This window comes from Melitaea cinxia, chromosome 14 (assembly GCF_905220565.1).
Source record: "Melitaea cinxia chromosome 14, ilMelCinx1.1, whole genome shotgun sequence".
Lineage (NCBI taxonomy): Eukaryota > Metazoa > Arthropoda > Insecta > Lepidoptera > Nymphalidae > Melitaea > Melitaea cinxia.
Window position 1 is genome coordinate 14,363,306 of NC_059407.1, and position 22,274 is coordinate 14,385,579.

The following is a 22,274-nucleotide window of genomic DNA, read 5'->3' on the forward strand; positions in this document are numbered from 1 at the left end:
TTTAAGTTATCAAATGTTCACAGAGTGATTTATGAGATGTTCGAAATTTATTCATTTTAAGGCAACATAGAATAATATAGGTCTTCTTGCTTGATTTTGCATCCTAAGTCAGTGAAGTAATTCTCTGAATCACTGTACAGTCCATGTTTCCTACGTCTTATTTTGCCAAGATACATAAGCCCCTCGGTCTGCAGCGCCGAAGAATTATAAAAATGTATTCCTTTATTCAATCCAAGGTATAAAATACAAAATTTGTTAAAGCTTTTATGACGATGAACACTCTGAATGAACGACGAATGTATATGTAAGATAAAATTTTCTTGTGATTTAGACGACACAATCAATTAAAACACAATTGAGTTTCTCTGTAATAAAAGATTTATTTTGTTGACTTTACTTAGGTACATGAAATTCATATAAATTAAAACATAATAACATAACTTTACCTGTAATAAAAGAAACGACATTTAATGTTATTAATTCCAGTGTCGAATCCAAAATCACAAATAATTTCTTAAATAACTATCTTTTAAATATTAATCAATAATTGTTTCGTCGTGACAGCTAGACAATCTTATCTATCAACCAGATATAACAAACCGAATAAAAAAGGTTTCCTATGTTGTCTATATAAATTATAAATATAGGGAATATTTAAAGTAAAGAAAATAATATTTTTTCTTTACATCTCCCCCTCCAAGAGAAGAAAAGCTTTAAGACTATGTCAGGGCAGGAGCTGGCGTCAGTTTTGAGATGTGGAAGAAATTGGACTCTGATTTTTTTTGATCAGTGCTTATTTTGTAAATTGTGTTCGATATTTTTTCCAAGATTTTGTAGGGTCCAATTCTCAATTCGTCGAGCTTTTTCCTGTTCAATTTGTTTCCATTTTCGACAAAAACTGCGTCACCCACTTTCAAGTCTACATTTCTTCGATTTTTATCGTAAATCGTCTTATTGTAATTATGTGATTTGATCGTGTTTTCCAGAGCTCTTTTCCTATCTTCGATTAAAGCATGATTGGCCTTCTTGAGTCTTAACTCATTTGGCAAAATTGTAACGTCCGTACCGTTCAATAGATATTCTGGTGCATATCCAGTGACAGAATGCTCTGTTTCATTATATGTTTTTACACAATTTTTTGCTATAGTTGTCCATGCTCTTTTTGTGTCCTTTTCGTTTATCTTGCACCTGATTTTGTTGACTAATGTTTGATTGAGTCTTTCATTTAAGCCATTTGAGAAGGGCGAGTTCGCAGCAGTAAATATTATTGGTATGTTATTTTCGTCTAAGAAACGTTTAAACTCTCTGGAGTTGATACCTGGGTATTGATCTGAGAGAATCAAGCCAATTTCGTGGGTTTCCGCACAATTTTTCACTAGTTTGATGAAATCATTTGCATTTTGCGTACTTGACGTCAAAATATATGCGTACCTAGTGAAATGATCTGATAGTAGGTGCAAGTATCTCTTGGTTGACCTCGAACCCCCAAAGCCTCCAATGGTATCGATGGAACATATCTCAAAAGGTTTTGTGGCGGGACCTAAGTGTGACATCAATCCATATTTGTTTCGTCCTCTTGATTTGTTTTTTATACATACTATACAACTTTCACATACCCTTTTTATGTTTTTCGACATATTTTCTGCTGTGTATAATGAACTGATCATTCTTTGCATTTGTTTAATTCCTATGTGTCCTAAGTCTTTATGTACCTTTTCGATAAGTTCTAAACTGAACTTCTCTGTTAGAATTATCTTATTTTTTTTCTGTACTGTCTTGTAATAAACGTTGTTTTTCTTTATTAACTTGTCTTTTCTGTTTTGTATCTTTTCATTTTTTTCTTGATTTTCTAAAATATCTTCTAGTTTTATTATGTTAACGATTTTAAGCTGTTCTTCCTGGTTTTCATTTGGCTCTAAAACTGGATTTCTGCTTAGGCAATCAGCTTCGATGTTGTATTTACCTGGGGAGTATTTAATTTGGAACTCATATTGTGATAGGTAGTATGTCAGATCTCCTAATTCTTCGTCAGTTCTTGATTTTATATTCATATTCTCCAATGGCTTGTGATCTGAGAATACCGTAAATTTTTTACCTATTAGCATGTGCTGCCAATACTTTACACATTCTTTGATTGCCAGGCACTCTAGGTATATAGCTTTCTTCCTCTTCTGTACTTCATTCAATTTTTTTGAGAAGTATGCTACCGGTTTTTCTTCATTATTCTCTTGTGGCTGTTTTAGAACTGCTCCTACTCCTAATATACTGGCATCTGTGTAAATGTGAATGGGCAAGTTTGGATCAAAAATGGTTAATATTGGTTGAGAACATAATATTTGTTTCATCTCTTCAAATGACTCCTGGCATGCCTTTGTCCAGTTAAAAGTTTGTCCTTTTCTCAACAGGTTATGTAATGGTTCTAATTTTATGGCTATGTTTGGTACATATTTGTGATAGAAATTTATTTTTCCCAAAAATTGTCTCACATTTTTTTGTGTTCTTGGGGTGGGGAAATTTTTTATTGATATTAAGTTGTCCTTCAGAGGTGTAACTGTATTATTCTGGATTATATGTCCCAGATATTTAACTGAGTCAGCTGCAAACTTGCATTTTAAAAATTTCAGTCGTAAACCCTCTTTTTTAATTGCTTGAAATATCTGTTTTAAGTGTTCGACACGGTCCGAGAACGTCTTTGAAAATATTAGGATGTCATCAATGTAACTTACTGTGAACTTTCCGAGTTTATGTTTCCTTATTATATTACACATTATTCTCTGGAATATGGCTGGTGAAGTCTTCAAGCCGAATGGTAAGCAAGTCCACTGATAATGACCTTCGTGCGTGACGAATGCAGTTTTGTGTCTGTCTGTGACTCGCAGAGGTATTGACCAAAACGCTGAATTCAGATCCAATGTTGAAAAAAACTTACAGTCCCTTGTTTTAACTACTAGGTCTTCAATAAGCGGGAATGGTTGTGATTGTGGAACCACTATCTTATTTAGGTCTCGAAAATCTATGCACAATCTTGATTTTTTATTTTCATCTCTTTTGTAGGCTAATGTAACTGGGGCTGCAAACGGGCTGTATGATTCTTCTATTATATTTTTTTCCAATAAGTGTGCTATCTGGTTTTCAATCTCTTTTTTATCTTCAATTGTGCAACGATATGGCCTTTTGCTGCAGTATTTTTCTACTAAGGTCAATGTGTGCTTCATAATCTGTTACCGTCCCGATGTCATACTTGTCCTTTGCAAATACAGATCTATTGGTTTCTATTAAGTCATCAATCACTTTTTGTTGTTGATAGTTCAGGTGATTTATGCTAATTTTGAAATTTTCTTCAATGATGTTTTCGTTGAAGTTTACTAAATTATCAAATTTCTGTTCCTTTGGAATATCAATGTTTGATTCTATTTCTTCGTTAGAAATTATTTCCCTTTCTTGTATAGGTATTTTTTGATTGATTTCCAAGTTTTCATCTTGAATTAAGTAAAACTCCTTTATACAATCTAGTCCAATTAGGAAGTCATGATCGAAATTTTCTTCGTCTATTACAAACACATTCATTGTTTTATCAACATTGAAAATTCTTATATTAAGTGCTATTAAGCCTTTTGCCTTTTTTACGCCATTAATCGTTTTTAAATTAGTATTATTTAAATAACTCGATTCCTTATTGTTTATTTTCAGCAATCTTGAATTTATCAATGACACATTAGAACCAGAGTCATAGATTCCAAATACTTCAACGTTTTTATTCAATACTAATTTCACTTTAATTAATGGCGGCACTATTAGTTTTTTGGGTCTTGATATTGTAGTTCACATTCTAATTCTGCATTGTTGATGAGCTTTATTTGTTTCTTTTCTTTTTCTTTTTCATTATTAATTCTTGTTTTGAACCAACATGAATCTTCCGAATGATAGCGCACTCCTTTCTTTAACTTCTCGCAGATGCTACAATTTTCTTTCACCGGCTTAGTATCTTCTTTTTTTTTAATAAATTTCTTCTTTGTAACCAAATGTTCTAACTTTCCAAGTTCATTAAATAAGTCGCTTGTGTGTTTTACTTCCTCTTTATTAATCCTTTCCGTTATAAAATCTGGTAAGCCGGCCGCAATTATGTCAATTAGGGTCCCGTGGTCAATTGTTTTTCTAATTTCAAGCATAAGCCTCTCTTTTTTTATTGCATATTCTAGTAAAGACCCTGACTGATATCTGAATGATAAGGCATATTTGCTAGTACTCCAACCTTTATTAGCATAGGTTTGCAAAAAATTTGATTTCCATTCCGACCACTTTGATTGAAAACCATGCTTGATCATCATGGAAGAGTACCAGTCAGTGCACGTTCTTTCTAGGAATAATCTGAAAATTTCAATTTTCTCTTCACATTTCACTAATTCAAACCTTGCACATTCTTTTTCAAATACTTCCATCCAGTGTGAGGCACTTATATTTCTTCCATCAAATTTCTCTATTACAAATTTGTCGGCTAGTTTTTTAATACTTTGTTTTTCTTTATTTTGTTGATCATCAACCAATTGTTCCAAAATTTTCACCATAGGATCTTCTGAGTTATTTTTATTGATAGCAGCCAACTGTCCTTGTGTAATTTCCTCTAAAAATTGGTCTTGAAAAATCATGTTCTCAGCTTCATCAAAGTATGTTTCTAAGATATCTTTTGTTGTTTTTATCCACACACTTCTAGTCTGATGTCTTTTTTTAATGAATTTCTCACTGTAGCGTAAGCTTTAGAGGTTAGGATATGTTTGTGAAGTGATGCTGCTTGATATTCTTCAGGCACCAGGAAAACTTTTTCATCTTGTGTGAAAATTGAGGTTATGGCAATATAGTTTGACTTTCCGTCTGGCGTTGGTTTTACTTGAAATGAAAATTTCAGCTTTTCCATTTTTTTATTTTTTTTTTTTTTTTTTTGACAAGAAATGTCGTTTTGTAAGATAAAATTTTCTTGTGATTTAGACGACACAATCAATTAAAACACAATTGAGTTTCTCTGTAATAAAAGATTTATTTTGTTGACTTTACTTAGGTACATGAAATTCATATAAATTAAAACATAATAACATAACTTTACCTGTAATAAAAGAAACGACATTTAATGTTATTAATTCCAGTGTCGAATCCAAAATCACAAATAATTTCTTAAATAACTATCTTTTAAATATTAATCAATAATTGTTTCGTCGTGACAGCTAGACAATCTTATCTATCAACCAGATATAACAAACCGAATAAAAAAGGTTTCCTATGTTGTCTATATAAATTATAAATATAGGGAATATTTAAAGTAAAGAAAATAATATTTTTTCTTTACATATATATTTGATGCTATTATTAGTTATGTTTAACTGAAGTAAGGAAAAGCAGGAAATGTCCTGCTCAAAATTGAGCAGCCTGACTGCTTGAGTACCACGACCTTACAGAAGATGACAGCTAAATAACGCTGCTTTCAAACAGTTTTGTGTTACTCCAGCGATAAACAGTAACGTTTCTTTAAATTTTCATTAACTACATATCTGCATACCTACAAGCAATAGGACAAATAATAATTAATATTACTCAATTCAAATCAATAAACTTTACGCCAGGCTCCATAAAGGGTCTTCTAAGCTCTGGGTATTATAAAAATGATTTAATTAGTTTTGATAAAACCGCATTTATAATTTAACTGATGACCTCTGTGCATCCATATTTTTTACGCGATAAGTAATCACCAACATATCATGTACTAAAACTTTCTCCGAAACACGCTGCATCTTATGGTATAAGTATTATTCCGATCGGTTCAGTAGTTTTCACAGTATCTATACATATAATAAAATGGTAGGAAAGTCAAAACTGTACGTTGAATATTTTTTTAAAAGAATACTTGGGGTGTCATCTACAATCGATACCGAAGCCAAAAATATAGTTTTTAGAATTTTTGTCTGTTTGTCTATTTGTCTATTTGTCTGTTTGTCTGTATGTATGTCCGGGATAAACTCAAAAAGTACTGCATGGATTTACTTCAAATTTGTCACGAATATTATTAAGAAGTCGGGTCAACATGTAGGCTACAAATTATCACGCTATCACCTACGGGGAACGAGCAGTGAACCTTTATTTCTTCAACGCATTCTGTAACAACGTGTAATCTAACGACGCATATTTGAATGTTGTTATTATGTTAATAACCATGCTATAAGCTAGCTTCACACTATAAATAAAGACATTCTGTAGTATATTTAGTATCAGCATTGCACCCGTGCGAAGCCGGGGCGGGTCGCTAGTAACCGAATAAAAAAACCGGCTCTCCATTTATTAATATATAGATATAATCATTGAACCTCCTTTTACATGCCCACTGACGTACGACTCGATAGCCTCGATAATAATTAGTATGATGTTGTTTGCAATGCACTTATTCGATTCGATTCTGATAATGAAACGGTGAACACTTAAGTGGAATAAATGCCTTCCCCGGAACGTTAAATCAACAGATATAAATATAGACTTTGAGAAAAGCTAATATAAATGTATATAATATAAATATGATTATGGTTAAATGAATCCTACTTTAATTGGTCATGCTACAAATTAAAAAGAAAAGAGATTTTGACAAATTTAGAGGTTTCATTCACTTTTCTTTTCAAGTTTTCCCTTGTTATATTTAGTAGAGGGTTTTTAAAGAATAGAAGAAAAAAAATTATTATAAATTAAAAATATATCAAAAATTGTGACAAATATATTAAAAATCAACGCTTATTTAAACGCAGTTCGCAAAACGAACGTCTGTTGGATCGGCTAGTTGGTAACAAATAAATATTTTCAATTTACGAGTATATATATGCGCGTTCGCAATAATATGTTTGGAACACAATCCTCGCTACATTGAGGTTTTAAATGTTAAAATATATTCAACAGTTTACATACAAACACTTTTTTGTATTATTTGCATTAATTTGTTTCACTTCACACGAGAGAGAGCGTTCGTTGAAAACCGCGATAATTGCATTATTTTTTCTGATTCAGAGCTACTGTATACTGTGATAATTTGCGGTTTTAATCCCGCTTCAAATAACAAATGTGTGTTTATTGTTATTTTATTCAAATAGAAAATGTGTTTTGTTAATTATAATAAATTATACTCATACTAACTGTAGCCCGCGGTTTCACACGCGTTAATTGGAGGGGAAAATAGCTTAGGAAAATAGCCTTGCTCGGTAAATGGGCAATAGCCCATAAAATAATAGTTTAATAGAACACAAAAAGAATTTTTCAATTCGAACGAGTAAAAAAAATTAACAACAATAAATAACCAATAAATTATTGTTGATGTAATTCGTCAACAATGAAATTAAATGACATTTTTTTTAATTTTTTTACACAAAGGTCGATTCAAAAGTCTTAATCTACTAATCAATTTAATAATGTGTGTAACGATACAAACAAATGTTAAATTAATTACCTATTTTTCGTTTGTTTAAAGGCAAAACTTTTTGAAAATGGAATTTTTTTTTATTTTAATAATATGGGTCTCAAAGTGGTTATTAGAAAAAAACTTATCAATGTGCAGGGTATTCTAAATACAAATTCACAGTTTCAATTCTTACATGAGTATAATCACAAGGCACAGATAGTATCGTAATTAAAGGAATAGTTTAGAATTAGATAATCTAAAAATAATGTTTTTTTTTTTGTTTCAGGTAAGCTGTGACGCAACGTGGCAGGTCAAACATTACTTTTTAACTTTAGATTAAAAACGTGAGTCTGTGGTTTTTATTGTTCGTTTGCTGCGCAATTCACCTTTTTCTTATCATAAGAGTTACAATTACAATTATAAGAATGAGATCTTTTTATATTCTAATAATTTTTACCAGTAAATTGGTTGACTAACAGTCAACCAACCAACCCATAATAACCAATACATAATTTTACAGAACACACGTAAGAAAAATCTTATTTAATTCTATTTTCATATATATTTTTTGTATGTTTGCTGGTATTTCGTGTCTAAATGATGTATATGTTTTTATTTAGCCTTAATGCATAATAATTTCTTGGTACACAAATTTCAAATCCCAATAATAGTTTTTTTAATACTCATAAAACTGTCCGTTCTGCCTACGGATGATTTAATATCAAAAATTTTAATATTGATTAAAATTTTGAATAAAGCGGATCGGTACGACTTCAACTAATGCGTGGAAATTGCGTACTATTAAATTGCCAAACACGAAACACTGTTTTTTTTTTTTTTTAATTTATGAAATACATCAATTTTAAAATAAATTGTGAAAACGGTTAAGTAATAAACGATACATTAATGGAATCAAGTTAAAACAAGTTTTCCGAGCACGATATTGCTCTCACCTAATAAAGCGGGATAAGGAAAAGTCTTATGGAAACGGTTGTTAGTTTTAAAACGTCGTATTTCATACCTTATTTATAAAGTTTTAATGTTTGTTGTAAAACGCGTAATCGACCAATACTTCGGCTGTATGCAGGTACAAAGTACCTTATGTTCGGGTGTCAATTCAGAAAACGGATTGTTTTACTTACGAACCGTTAGCAAAACGAGTCGTTTTCTGAATTTATGTTTCTAACGAACATATAGAATTCTAAAGATACAATACCTACCGTATACCGTACCGTAAATATAATACCGTATCTAATAAAAATATTCATAATATTAAGTCTAATATAATAAGGAGAGTAACAAACCTGTTATATCTGTACACAGTTATTTATTCGGTATATAGATAAAAAGCATATTCGTGCGTAAAATTGTTTTCGCTAATTGCATTGCTAATATTACCCGGTACCTAATATTACCCATCATGATTATTTTATGATTACAAGAGACTTATTAATTAATTCATATTACAAAATATTTTAATGGTAATTAACGATTAATGATTACTTTTTTTAATACCGACTTCAAATAAAAGTAGATACTAGTGATGACACCTGTTTTCGTAAAACCCGGTTTCGTAAAAAACCTAAAAACCCGATTTTTGTAAAAACCGATAATCACGATTTTTTTTGTTCGGTTATCGGTATTGAATACTCTCTCTTAAAACTCTCTTTTGAGATTCTAATATAGTTTTTTTTTTGGAATTATATTTTCTCGAGATATCAGAATTGTTTAAATAATAATGAATAACTTATAACATACACACACGGTCATTTGCTCCTACGGTAGGGAAATTAGTACTATATATGTGTATAAAATATTATATGTGCTATAAGTACTAGACGACTGTAAATATAGATACAAATAATACATGTGTAAAAAAATACAAGTATTAAATCCAGACTCAGACGGTAATCCACAACCCACGGAGCCGAAAGCAAGACAACTACAAACGCCAACTGGATAGTCAAAAATGTTTGTGTGTTTCATATTTCTAGCTCGCTGGTCAGGTCGCGGAGAAATGGAGTGTGAACCGAGATGCGGATTACACTTGACTGGTCACCTGGCATGGTTTGGTACTAATATAAATTAGAAAAGGATTCGTCTATATTTATCTTGACACTTTAAATGGTTGATATTTTTTTCCTAAATAATTTGGTTTAAAAAAAATTTAAATTTAATTTTTTATTTATTTTTATTTATAGTTTTTTTTTATTTTAAAATAGTGTCATTTTGAATTAAATGATTTTTGTCGTTCAGTTCAGTGGATGCAAATATTTCAAATTTTGTAGGTAGTTATTATGTAATAATTTAAATAACTTGTGTTAGTCCGTATTACTAATTGCTTTAACTCTAAATATTTAATAACATTTGTACTACGATGCTTGCTAAGCAGGTCAACTGAACTTTACATTGACGTCATATACACAAAGGATTATGTATATAGGTATATATATTTGAGAGAAATACATAATAACTCAATGTACTGTTCTATACTACTACATCGAAACATAAAGTAATTCGATATTTATAGGTTTTTTTTATAACAAAAGTGACATCACGCTGTGACTAGTACTCTTAGGCCTAATAGTCGATTATCATCCCATGTTCTTAATATAGAAAACAGGTAACAAAAATCGGTTACCTATTTAAATTATAGTGGTATTTGATAATTGATTTACAATTAGTAAAGTATAATTTTGCTGAAACGCACTACAAATACATATCACTCATCATCATCACTTTAGCCTATCGCAGACCAAAGATGGACGAAGTCCTCCCATGGCATAAAATACAGCGCCACTAAAACTACATATCTTCATCATTAATATAGGTTCATTAAAAATATCGTATTTCTTTTTCTATAATGTATTTATCATATAGCCGTATGATGCCATTTCTGTGTCTGTTATAAGATGTAACGTCATCGAGTACAACATTTGTTTCACATCAAAGACAAAACTAAGTGTTTTCCAATTTTAAACCGACTAAACCGAACTGGATATGCGTCCGAAAATAGCCGAACTGAACCGAAAGGTTCCGAAAATAAACGAACGCACGCTGCCGCACCGCCGACGTAATTCTTGACCCTATTTCAAAAATGTCTTAATTTCTATAGTTAGAATGCAGTGACCACGCATTTCATTAAATACAGAACGAGTCAAGTCTTATAAATATTGCTAAATTGTTATAATTTCGAATAATAATTGTGCTTGCTCGCAAACGAATAAAAACCGACTGTAACTTACACCGACAAGTAACGTAACGTAGGTAATCGAAAGAATAATCGATTAAATACGCATCATAAGGCAAAAAGAACTCATCAGATCTTAATTCAAATTTAAATAGGAAAAATTGACAAGAACCGGCTTTCGATCAAAAAAGTACCGCCATAGTCGCTAAAACAAGTAAAAAATTCACTCGAAGTGAGAATCTCCTTCTTTTTTAGGGATAGTTAAAAATGTAACGGTAGCAATAAAATTAACAGTGCGTATTGTTTCCCGAAGGAATGTTCACTAATTAATAAATAACGAGCTCGATAATAATAAGGATGGTGTTGATAATTAACACAATAATTATTGTTATGTAATAATCTCAAAACAAAACATAATTAAATTAATTCGATACAACTTTGATAATAGAATTTCGTGTAGAAGTGATAAGACCGCTCTTATATTTAAGTCAGAATATTGTTATTTCATTATGAATAACAATAGTTTTTCATAATGAAATAACAATATTCTGACTTAAATATAAGGGTTTACAATTCACAACTTAAGAACTAAATATTTACAGATAGTTTTGGTATAAATCATGTCCGCGTGGAATCGTGCCAAGAATGCTGGCAGCATTTCCCCGTTGAATCGCTATGCCGATTCTCTAGGCAAAAAATGCACCAGCCCTCTTGTCACCAGTGGAGGCAATAAGGCGAGGAGTTATCTCATTTAAAAAAAAATTTAGCACTGCTACTCCAAGGTCCAAGTGTTTCGACTGCAAACGGCAAAAAGATGTAATTTGAAATTAGTGACGAATATTTGTGCCGTTTAGTCGTTTCAGCTTTTTCCACTGTGGCTCCCTAAGGCTGTTTCCCTGACATGAGACGGAGCAAGTGTGTCAACGCAGGTTACGTCCCACAAAAGCGCCCGTCCCCTTTCCCAGGGAACATTTCATTATTAATAATATATTGTTATGATGTCCCTAAAGTTACACCTAAGTGTTTGGTATTTATTAGCAAATTAGTTAAAACGAAGCAAAGCAAGTTAGCAAGTTAGTTTAAAACTAATTAGTTTAAAAGTATCTGCAATCTCATGACTTTGCTGTAATGTATGCCGTTTACAGTCATTATAGCAATGTATTGGTGCAAAATAAAACCAGTTCTAAATAAAATCATTTTTTTAGAAGAATTCTGATTGAACGTGCATTTAAAAAAAAAACAATCGAATTGAGAAGCTCCTCTTTTTTGGAATCCGGTTAAAAATTTGACTATATGATGCTCAAAGATCTCCTCAATTTCTAGGGAAAGTCTCACATAAATCTGTTCAAGCGTTCCGAAGATATTAGGATTGGCTACATTTTTACAATAGCTGGTATTGCAGACGTCCACAGTCTACGGTAACAGTGACATATTCTATACAATAACAACCAAATTCTTACATAAAGAATCAAATTTGTAAATTTTAAATTACGTAGCCTTTCATACATTAAATATCATACATAACAAAACGAAGACAAATTTCATAAACAAAACTAAGTATTACTTGTATTTCTTGACTTGACACAGTGAAGTCAGACATTCGTAGTCTATGTTATATTTCTCTTATTAGTATTAATGAATAGGTAAGGATGCGGGGGAGCGTGTAGCTATTATATTGTGTACTTCATACAAAATATATTTTATATAATTGGTTGTTAAATATTCAAACATTCGATGTGCTGTGTCGAAGGTTGGAATGAGTTTCGTAAATATATTTTTATTCAAGGGTCCCTTATTAGGGTAACATTCGAGTCTCGGAAATGTTAATAAATGCGTTTTCATTTCTCTACCTCGATTTAATGCAATGTAATATATATTTTTATTTATAACCTTATAATTTTATTATATATAGAAAAAATTATAAGTAATAAGTATTATATATATATATATATATATATATATATATACTTCCTGTTCTTTTAAAGCTGTTTATAACATCAGAACGATATAGTTACATATTTTTGTTGTAATAAATGTACATTATATAGATACGTCGGATGCAAAGATTTAAAACCACAAACCCTCGGAGCATAAAGTGGGGTAACAGCAACAACTACAAACTACGCCAATGGCTAAATCAATAAAAATAATAAAAGTGCAAGAGCGTTATTATCGCATGGAAAAATTTCTTCACGGCTTTTGTTAGAACCATTTTTGCAAAAAAGTGGTTATTGCAATGTTTATTATAATATCCAAAATGTTGTAAAGCTATCGTCGCCCTACACTACTGGCGAATGAAGCGTGCGTGCACGCCGGGAAAACGCACAAATTTACCGAAGTAACATCTCGTAAACATCGTCTTACAAAAATAAACCGTTTCAATTTACTGTTGTTTATATCAAATCATTGTAATGACCATTTCGTATCAACGTACCAAACAAAATTTTACGGTTTTTATTTCAACTGAAGCGATAAACTGTCTTCCCGGTTTCGTTGTATTAGTTATTTTAACACTAGAAGTGCCGATGATTACGACCGCCCTCAAATCGTGGCCGCGACAAATTTGTCCCATTATGTTTATTGCAAAATTTCTTAGTAGAAGTCATAAAAATTTATATCAAAATTTATATTATATACTCTTAATGTTCTTCTTTATTGATTTAAATCAAAATCTTATACTTTACAAAACAAATTATGTATTAACAGCCAGACTTTTTGATTAAATAAAAAAATAATTACAACTTACATTATAAATTTATATTGTTACTAGTTTTTATTATTATTTGAGAAACAAACTAAAGTAATAAAACTAATAAATGGCGAGCCGGTTGTTTTGTTCGGTTATACTGTGAAAACTGCTGAACTAATCGGAATAATGCTTTTACCATAAGATGCAGGGATAACACAGTTTCACTACCACCTTAGAACTATTAAAGACCACCGATGGCGGCATAACCATCCAACTGCTTGCTCTGAAATACACAGGCCGAAGACGGGCAGAAACGTCTTCGGTGCGACAAAGCCAGCGACATTTGAGCAGCGTCTGCACAGCGTGCTTACTATTGGCAACACATATGAGTTCACGCCATTTTGACGGAGACTTATGGAGGCCTATGTCCAGCAGTAGACTACGATACGCTAAAGTGTTTGTTTACTAATTCATTGCATTTTAACTTGACCATGACAAAGGTGTCAATCATGTACACTTATCTTTCACTCTTTTAAAATTACTATGAAAGCAACTGAAATAGCAAACAATTTTTCACGCCTTTCGAAATACATTTTCAACTAGTTGTGTAGGTGTACAACCAGTTCTAAGCTTAAGGCTTTATAAATAATTCATGTCAATTTCTTAGCAAATTGTACGTTTTAAGATAGACCCCCTATTTTCTCTCTCAAGGCTAAAGTTTAAAAAGCGTTTTATTACAATCGTATTGTTTTATCATCAAAAGCCTTATTCTTTAGAGTTAAAAAAAAATAATAGGATAACTCATTGTCTTGTAACTGTGTTTGGGCCAATAATTACTGAACAGTTGCAAAAAAAACTTTTTGAACTTTTTTAGACTATGACATACGTGAAATTATACATAAATTTGGAATAAGCAAGTCTAATGATTCAGCTTGCAACATCCGACTGCTGGGCATAAAAATCTGAACGAGTGAAGTAAGTCAAAATTAAGTCCAAAGGAAGTCGGTTAGAAACATACAAACATAGTGGTGAAACTAATAAAAAACATTTAAAAATACAGGGAAAAATATAGCGCGTTCGTTGATCAAAGGGTATTTCTATAAGTATGTGTAGCTTATCGTTATTTATCATTAAATCAATAATAAAAAATTTGAATATAAAAAATGAGATAATTAAAAATTATGAAAAAAAATTTCGCCGTAATTTTCATACGATTATTGTCCTCAAAATAGGGTTAAGCTTGTGTAGTACATCTTATCGCATCAACTCAATTCAGTGACGAAATTCTAAAAAAGAAAATGGCATTAACGAAATCGCTTCATACAATGTGCGGGTTCGATCGCGATGTTTATCCAGAAAATGTTACCTTCCTTTTCAAACTTTCACCATATTGGAAAAAAGTTGTTCCTTTCATACTCTTTATGAAGTTAACCTGAAAAGGGCGAATTGAAAGAGTATTAAGAAATAAAATCAAATATTTGTTCCGTTACTTTGAATTAATTTAAGAGCGTTTGAACTGAATTGTAACAGCTTTTAACTATTCCATGGCTGGGTTTAAGACGTTACCCCATAGATCATTACAGCAGGAATTTCCTACTCAAAATACGGAGCAGCCCGACTGGGGTAGTACCTCGACCTTACAGAAGATCACAGCAAAATAATACTGTTTTCAAGCAGTATTGTGTTCCTGTTGGTGAGTAAGGTGACCAGAGCTCCTGGGGGGATTGGGGATTGGGTCGGCAACGCGCTTGCGATGCTTCTGGTGTTGCAGGTGTCTATAAGCTACGGTAATCGCTTACCATCAGGTGAGCCGTACGCTTGTTTGTCGACCTAGTGACATAAAAAAAAGATATATAGTAGAAAAAGGGTTGAAGCTTAATCCGCTACTTCATTGAGAGTTTGCGGATAATTAACATATATAAATAAAGATCTATATACTAATATTATGTAGTTGAAGAGATTGTTTTTACGCGCTAATCTCAGACGACTGCTTTGGTATTGAAAAATTATTTTTGTGTTGGATGGTCCATTTCCCGAAGAATACTCTACGATATAATATTTTAGTAGCCTTTTTTCTCAAAATTACGCAGGTAAAACCGCATGATATAGCTAGCCGTGTTTAATTTTCAATGAAATTATAGTAACGTTACAAAAAAATATCTTAAGACAATAAATAATCTGTCATGTACTTAGAATAGTCTATAGATCTAACGTTGAATCGTGGTTTTTGGTTACTACTTAAAATGGTAATTTTTAACAAAATATTAGTATTAAATTATATGGCACGCTTCAGCCTGTAATATCCCACTACTGGGCATAGGTCTCTTTTCCCCATGTCAGAGATCAGAGCTTAATCCACCACGCTGCTCCAATGCGGGTTGGTGGATATATTCTCTACTATGAGTAACGATCGCTATTAGGTGTACATGATAACAACCGGGACCGACGGCTTAACGTGCTCTCCGAGGCACGGCGGGGAGACCCACAAGGACTGCACAAACACCCAGACCGCGGCAAACACCTATATGGCCAATACAAATGTTTGTCATGTGCGGGGATCGAACCCGCAACCGCCAGCGCAACAGGTACAATCCATAGCTTGGCAACCGATGCGCCAACGCGGCGTCTTAAATGATATGTTTAAAGAAAAATTTATTTTTTATTTTATTTTTTTATTTTTTACTTAATTGTTGCATGATGTTTATCACCGAAAAGTATTAACAAAAATTAGATTATTTCAAGGAAGTAACAATTACACCATCAAATCGACAAGCAATTATAAACCTATTAATAACTAGCGTCCTCCAAATCCCTAAATTAAATCAATAAAATAAAATTAAATATACAATGAACCCAGCAACCAAAATAACACTGAGATATAAATAAATCTATTTAAAACGAAATATTTTTCTAATTAAAATGTAAAAAGTTCACATTGTCTGTTTTCTTTTGCATACATTTTAACGGTAGGCGTGAAATTGAATTTAACTCGAAATAAATTCAATTAACATACATTTAAATATCTTAATTTCTTATATTATGTTATAACGAAGCTTAAAACTGTAGTTATAACAAACTAACTGTAGTTTTATTTTGTGTCTCATATAATAAATATATATTTAATTTTATTACCAGTGTGGGACGCCCTCGGGCCCGCTGGACCGTCGATTTACGTAAGATTGCCGGTGGTGGCTGGATGAGGATTGCGGAAAACCGGGATGTCTGACGCGAACTTGGGGAGGTCTATGTTCGGCAGTGGACTACGTTAGTAGTCCAATTAGTTAGTAATTTTATTACATTAGTTTTTTTGTATTATAATTAGTGGAAACGTAACAGATATGATGCTATGCAATTATTAAAAAAAAAAAAAAAAAACAACTTGAAGTATGATTTTTATTAAGATTAAAAATTAAAATACGTATGTAATGAAAAATAAAATCTTTATGAAATAAAAAATGATGTACATGGTCAAAGTTCCTAAAAACAAAAAAAAAATAAACATTTTGCATTGATTCTATGCGTACTAGCATCTGAACTAAGCCTAGCCTATTTCTCAGACACTAGTCTCTTCCTAGAGTACATACGTACTTGTAACTGTGTACAAAAATAGTACCGTCATGAAAATAAATAATAAACAACAGATAAATACACAATAACAAACAGTATATTTACCTATAATCCTCCAGATCGAAGTGTAGCAGCATGGTGGATTAGGCTCCAATCCTTCTACTGCATGGAGAAAGAGGCTTATGCCCCGCAGTGGGATACGGCTGAATTGAATCTAATTATCTATTAAGAACATTTTATCACAAAAAGTATGTAACAAAATCTATCGATATCAAACTTAAATGAGTTTTATAAAACAACTAACAGCCGCCCGTGACTTCGTACGCGTGGTAGTTATTTGCACATAATTAACCGACTTCAAAAAAGGAGGAGGTTTCTCAATTCGACCTTATATATGTGTGTGTATGTGTGTGTGTTCGCGGATAACTTCGTCGTTTATGAACTGATTTTGCTGATTTTTTTTTTTTTTGTTAGAAAGGTGATATCCCAAGGATGGTACCATGATAAGTAAACTAGGATCTGAAGACGGTATCCCAGAGAAATCGAGTGGAATCTTCGAAAATCGTAGTGACGTTTAATTGCTTTTCCATTGTCTGGTATTTCGCTTTTAGGTGTATAGACGATTTTATTGACATATGTAACACATGTATATATATAATAGTAGTTATACATGCATATAGTCTATCACCGCAAAAATTTTGAATGCCCTTCCGGCTTCAGTTTTTCCAAATAATTATAACTTGGGTATCTATAGGCTGCATCTTCACTTACCATCAAGTGAGATCGCAGTCAAGCGCTAGTCTATATATTTAAAAAAAGTCTCAATTGAAACAAAGCAATCGTGCGATATTCCAAGAAGGCAAAGTAAAGACAAGGTTCAAAGACCAAACCTTCGACAATTAATGTCAGTGGTGTAATCGTTTAGGTTCAGTTAATATACCTCATTTGTTTTGTTCAAAATGATTAAATTCTGAACGATCCAATATAACTGTGTATAGTCGGAAGGGACGCCCTAAAGAATTATATTGATTTGTTTCGGTAAGAATGGGTAAGTCATTTATTTGTACGAGTAATTTATAAGTATTACCCAGTGTAACTCACATGCCAGCAGGAGTGCTTATTTATCAAGAATTGACTAGCCCGTAAGCCCGTAGACAGTGTGTACTTGTGTAGTATGTACTTGTAACGGGCAAAAATATTTGACGTTGGGCGGAGAGGAGAGAGACAGAGGAGAAAAGGTTATAGGTGTGGCGTGGAGAGGAGGGAAGAGGTTCATTACTTTTGGACACCAACTTACACAAAAATATTTTCCAAATAAAGTTTCAAGTGCCTTCGCAATTTTAGGCAATAATATTTGATTTTTCAGAAAACACGTGTAGTATAAACCAGATGGACCATAATACGGCCAGATTGTGCCAGTTAAGAGACCTTTAACTCCAATGAAAATTAACATAAGCAGGAGAAAGTAAGTATTAGTGTGTTATTATTATAACTAGATGTCTACACTTCGTATCTTCTTTCTTTTCGGAATAAAGGTTGACTAGGAGAGAATGCCACTAAACATGAAATCCTCCCTTAAATTCGACTATTTTTTTTACCTATACAGCCTATACAGTCCACTGCTGGACATAGACCTCCACAAGTTTAGGCCAAAAATAACGTGAACTCATGTGTTTTGCCCATAGTCACCACGCTGGGCAGGCGGGTTGGTGATCGCAGTACTGGCTTTGTCGCACCGAAAACGCTGCTGCCCGTCTTCGGCCTGTGTATTTCAAAGCCAGCAGTTGGATGGCTATCCCGCCACCCGCCGGCTTCTTAAGTTCCAAGGTGGTAGCGGAACTGTGTTATCCCTTAGTCGCCTCTTACGACACCCACGGGGGTGGGTATATTCTTTAGTACCGTACCCACAGAGTACAGTTTTTTTTAATTGGCGGTCAGTAAAAAAACTAAATAAAAAAGTATATACTGCCATTAAACATTTTCATATGAATCAATCGTTCTGTATCTACAGTTGGAAATAAGAGTCGGAACTGAGTTAAAGAACGAAATCACCCAAAGCACTATATGAGCGTATTAATACCGGTGCATCAATCTCGCTCCACGGCTTGTTATTTTATTATTACTGACGGGAATGTCTCGCTTAAGGCCCATTTCTCGCCTTCGTAATTTAAGTACCGATATAAATGGTAAATAAATAAGTTACAAAGCGTTCTAAAACAATTTATTAGTATTTAGGGATACACGCTCAGCTGGGTAAGTGTCAAGCTATGAGAGACGAGCGGATATACATTTTTTTAAGTAAAAGAAAAATAATTGTGTTTATTCGCAAACGAAAAAAAAAATGACTTCAATTACATCGACAAGTAATACAACGTAGGTAGACGGAAAAATAATCAAGTAAAAACGAATTATTAGATATAACTCGAAAAGTAGTTGTTAGATCTCAAATAAATTTAAGTGAGACCAAATAACATACACCACCTTTCGATTCAATTTTTTTTTTGTCGAAATCGGTCCACCCAGTCTAAAGGTCTGAAGTAACAAATATAAAATAATTGTGTTTGTAGGCAAACGAAGAAAAACCGACTTCAATTATATCGACAAGTAATACAACGTAGGTAGACGAAAAAATAGTCAAGTAAATACGCATTGTCAAAGATTACTCCAAAAGTTGTAATCAGATCTCGATGAAATTTAAATGTAACCACATGATAAACATCAGCTGTCGATTAAATAAAAAATCATTAAAATCGGTACACTCAGTAAAAAGTTATGTGGATTTTCGAGAGTTTCCCTCGATTTCTCTGAGACCCGATCATCAGATACTAGTTTCCTTATCATACAATCGAATTGAGAACCTCCTCCTATTTTGGAAGTCGGTTAAAAAAGCTTTCATTGGCTGTAACCTAAATACAAGCATTAAATTTCTTACCAAAGGAACAAACGATCTGTGAGTAATTGTATATCATAATATATTTATATAAATATAAATATTTTAAAAGCAACATTGAAAAGACAGTTATGTTGGACCAAAGCATGAGAACAATAGAAGTAAATGCCTAATCAGCGGAATAGGAATAACAAATGATTTCTCACGTTGTCTCATGCTTTAGGATCATATGTCTTGGGAAAGTTTTATTAGAATTAAATCGGGGATTAATCCAGAGCATGTAATTCTGTTCGGACGTGTCCGTTGTAATTTTTAATTATTTTTAATTAAATAGTTTTAGTGTAATTATTGTAATATTTTTTAAAAAGCCCTTTCGCGCTCCCGTAAACTTGTCTAGACTTTCCCCGCAGTGTCACGAACGTGTTTGATTATTATTATATTTTTTTTTGTTTGATAATACCCTCACTCAATTCACAAAGATTCACATTAATCGTCTGGAAACGGTGTAATGTTCTAATAGTATTTGTATTAGAATGTGGTTAGAATATTTGATAGTAAAGCAATTACCGCATAACATTGCATGGGTCATTTTTATTTTACAGTAAAAAATTATGCGGTTTCACTCCCATAATTTCCAAACACATAACAATTTATTTATTTATTTTATTTATTTAAAAGGTATACCAGTAATTGTTACACTAAAAACACATTTTTATAAAACTCATTATATAACTTAGAGTTAAGTGTATAAGCTATATATCATATAGATCTCGAGCTAAATATATTTATATATGCTTGTGTGTGTGTGTGTGTATGTATTTTATGTTATTTTGAATTTTAAGCTATTTACTTATAAGTTTATTTTTAAACGTCTCAGTGACTTTTCGTTGAAAAATAACAAAAGTTCATTGAAAATTTCTCATTTATAATGCCGAAGTAATTGCTGTTAAGCTTTCTTAAAAATAAATGAATTTAAATATTCTTATAAGAAGTAAATCTCATAACTTAAGTCACATTCAAACTTCTGCTCAATATATTTTTCAACAAGGCCACTCGTAAGGCATACGATTTTTTAAGCTTGATTGGAATTGATTGCTTTTGGAAAAATATTAGTCACGAACGTAATATCACAAGCAATATTAGTATCGACCTTCAATGTGCCACACATTTCGTCGTTTTCGTATTTCGTTCACAATGAATGATCGTTTAATATGAGTCTTATTTTCATACCTTTTTTAACCGACTTCCAAAAAAGGAGGAGGTTCTCAATTCGACTGTATTTTTTTTTTTTTTTTTTTTTTTTTTTTTTTTTTTTTTTTTTTTTTTTATGTATGTTACATCAGAACTTTTGACCGGGTTGACCGATTTCGACAAATTTTGTTTTAATCGAAAGGTGGTGTGTGCCAATTGGTCCTATTTAAATTTATTTGAGATCTAACAACTACTTTTCGAGTTATATCTAATAATGCGTTTTTACTTGACGCTTTTTTCGTCGACCTACGTTGTATTATACCGCATAACTTTCTACTGGATGTACCGATTTTGATAATTCTTTTTTTGTTGGAAAGGGGATATCCCTAGTTTGGTACCGTGATAAAGAAACCAGGATCTGATGATAGGATCCCAGAGGAATCGGGGAAAACTCTCGAAAATCCGTAATAACTTTTTACTGGGTATACCGATTTTGATAATTTTTAATTTAATCGAAAGTTGATGTTTATCATGTGGTCACATATAAATTTTATTGAGATCTGATAACTACTTTTTGAGTAATCTTTGATAACGCGTAATTGCTTGACTATTTTTTCGTCGATCAACGTTGTATTACTTGTCAATGTAATTGAAGTCGGTTTTTTTTTCGTTTGCGTGCAAACACAATTATTTTCATACTCAACGGGTTAAATACAAATGTTTGTCATGTTTTGAAAGTTTTAAATTTGACTAATGTTTATTAATTAACTTGTGGTTAATTAAAATCTCAGTATATCAATAAATTCCTTCAAAGCAAGTAATTGCTGTGGCTGCGTTTAAGACAGCAATACAATTTTAGTCCTAGTAAGGCATTTCATTAAATAAAATCAATCATAATTCCATTCTTACATACATATTTAGTAGAATAGTAGTAATTCTAGTAAGATCGTAATACTAATAGTAAAATCGATAGTAAGACATTGTTAATACTTGAATTTTTCATATTACTATTACGACACAAAGAGAACGTATGGTTCGTTTCGATAAGCGGGCAATGTAGTCTACAGACGCCTGTAACACCAGAAGCATCGTAACCGAGTTGCCGGCCTTACTGCTATAAACAGCGCATCGCCGGGAGCTCTGGCTATCTTATTCAACTCTCCATGACAATAAAGATTTAGAAAGAAATTAATAGATAAAGCGTATTATTCGGTGCAGGATTACATAGTTGATAAAGATGTGTGGACTTAGTGACGCTGTATTTTATGCAACATGTTGCTAATTTTTTTTTTTTTTTTTTTTTTTATGTATGTTACATCAGAAC

General features: G+C 32.1%; 1 protein-coding gene across 1 annotated transcript; it reads right to left on the minus strand.

The window, feature by feature from the left end:
* Nucleotides 1–3,219: 3,219 nt before the first annotated feature.
* Nucleotides 3,220–5,340, minus strand: LOC123659597. The gene is made up of 2 exons (XM_045594804.1): nt 5,099–5,340; nt 3,220–5,017 (listed from the first exon to the last, which is right to left on the minus strand). Exon 2 carries the CDS (start codon nt 4,644–4,646, stop codon nt 3,795–3,797), a length of 852 nt encoding a protein of 283 aa, XP_045450760.1. The 5' UTR covers nt 4,647–5,017; nt 5,099–5,340; the 3' UTR covers nt 3,220–3,794.
* Between the last annotated feature and the right edge of the window lie 16,934 nt (nt 5,341–22,274).